We start from the raw sequence: 1057 nt of genomic DNA on the forward strand, positions 1-1057 counted from the left end.
AACCAGCACCTGCACCAGCTACTCAACCAGCTGAACCAGCACCAGCAACTCAACCAACAGATCCTGCACCTGGACTTGCACCGGCAACTCAACCAGCTTCATGGACTCAAGGTAATTATTCTCTCAGAACTAAAGCTCTAACTTAGCTGGTAATATTGGAACTACAAGGTCATTTTCACTAAAGGGACAGAGTGCTTGCAAATCAAATGTATATTATAAAATATAATAAAATGTATGTATATTGCTTTTCCACACAGATAGACATAATAGTTTGTGAGGAAAACAGTAATCTTCTGTTCTCTCCGTGTAAATGAGAATGCTCATATCTGATGTCCTATTTCGATTTATTGACCCTTGATACTGTACTTGAAAGGATACTCTTAACAGACGTTTTTTTGTCATTGAAGAACCACAGGCTCCCAAAGAAAAGCAGACGGCTGCCACCATAAAGAAGGGTATGAACATATTGTATTGATTCAAAGGGATACACTTACATAACTTGTTCTTGTTTGACCTGAAAACATTATTCTTAACCCTCAGTTCCAAAGGAAAAGACCAAGGCAGCTGCCCCAAAGAAGGGTAAGAGACTCTCTACATACCAAATCATCCTTCACACTAACTGAAAACATGTACTGAATATATACTGTTATGTAAATGCTCTCAACAGTAAGGGTTTCAGTGTTAGAAGTTACCTAAGGTAAAGGTATATAGCTGCTTATAAGTGTTACACCAAAGCATACACACATCAATAAGATGTTCTACTGATATTTTGTCAATAATGTATTTTTTCCAGAGCCAGAACCCCCTAAAGAAAAGGTTAAGAAGCAAGGTAACAATTTGTACAGTTGAACTGCATCATTGCTTTCTGTATTTGAATACAGTTATTATCTCTTGCCTTGTATTCTAGACGCTGTGGTGTCCAAAGAGAAGGTCAAACCAGCTGTTGTAAAGAAAGGTACAGATTTTGTAGTGCATTATTAATAACATACTGCATGCTTGACTTTTATTGGAAAATATTGAGCATGATGTTGTCATTCCAGAAGCTGTTGTCTCCAAA

General features: G+C 37.4%; 1 protein-coding gene across 2 annotated transcripts in view; it reads left to right on the plus strand.

Moving 5' to 3' along the window:
* Nucleotides 1–1057, plus strand: part of LOC111954137 (triadin-like) — a 61027-nt gene that overhangs the window by 39435 nt on the left and 20535 nt on the right. For both annotated transcript variants that reach the window (XM_070435820.1, XM_070435821.1), the window contains 5 exons: nt 1–111; nt 408–455; nt 541–579; nt 794–829; nt 908–955. The exon at nt 1–111 is cut by the window's left edge and continues 10 nt beyond it. In XM_070435820.1, coding sequence (XP_070291921.1) covers nt 1–111; nt 408–455; nt 541–579; nt 794–829; nt 908–955 — 282 coding nt within the window. The remainder of the gene's footprint in view (nt 112–407; nt 456–540; nt 580–793; nt 830–907; nt 956–1057) is intronic.

This window comes from Salvelinus sp. IW2-2015, linkage group LG28, assembly GCF_002910315.2.
Source record: "Salvelinus sp. IW2-2015 linkage group LG28, ASM291031v2, whole genome shotgun sequence".
Lineage (NCBI taxonomy): Eukaryota > Metazoa > Chordata > Actinopteri > Salmoniformes > Salmonidae > Salvelinus > Salvelinus sp. IW2-2015.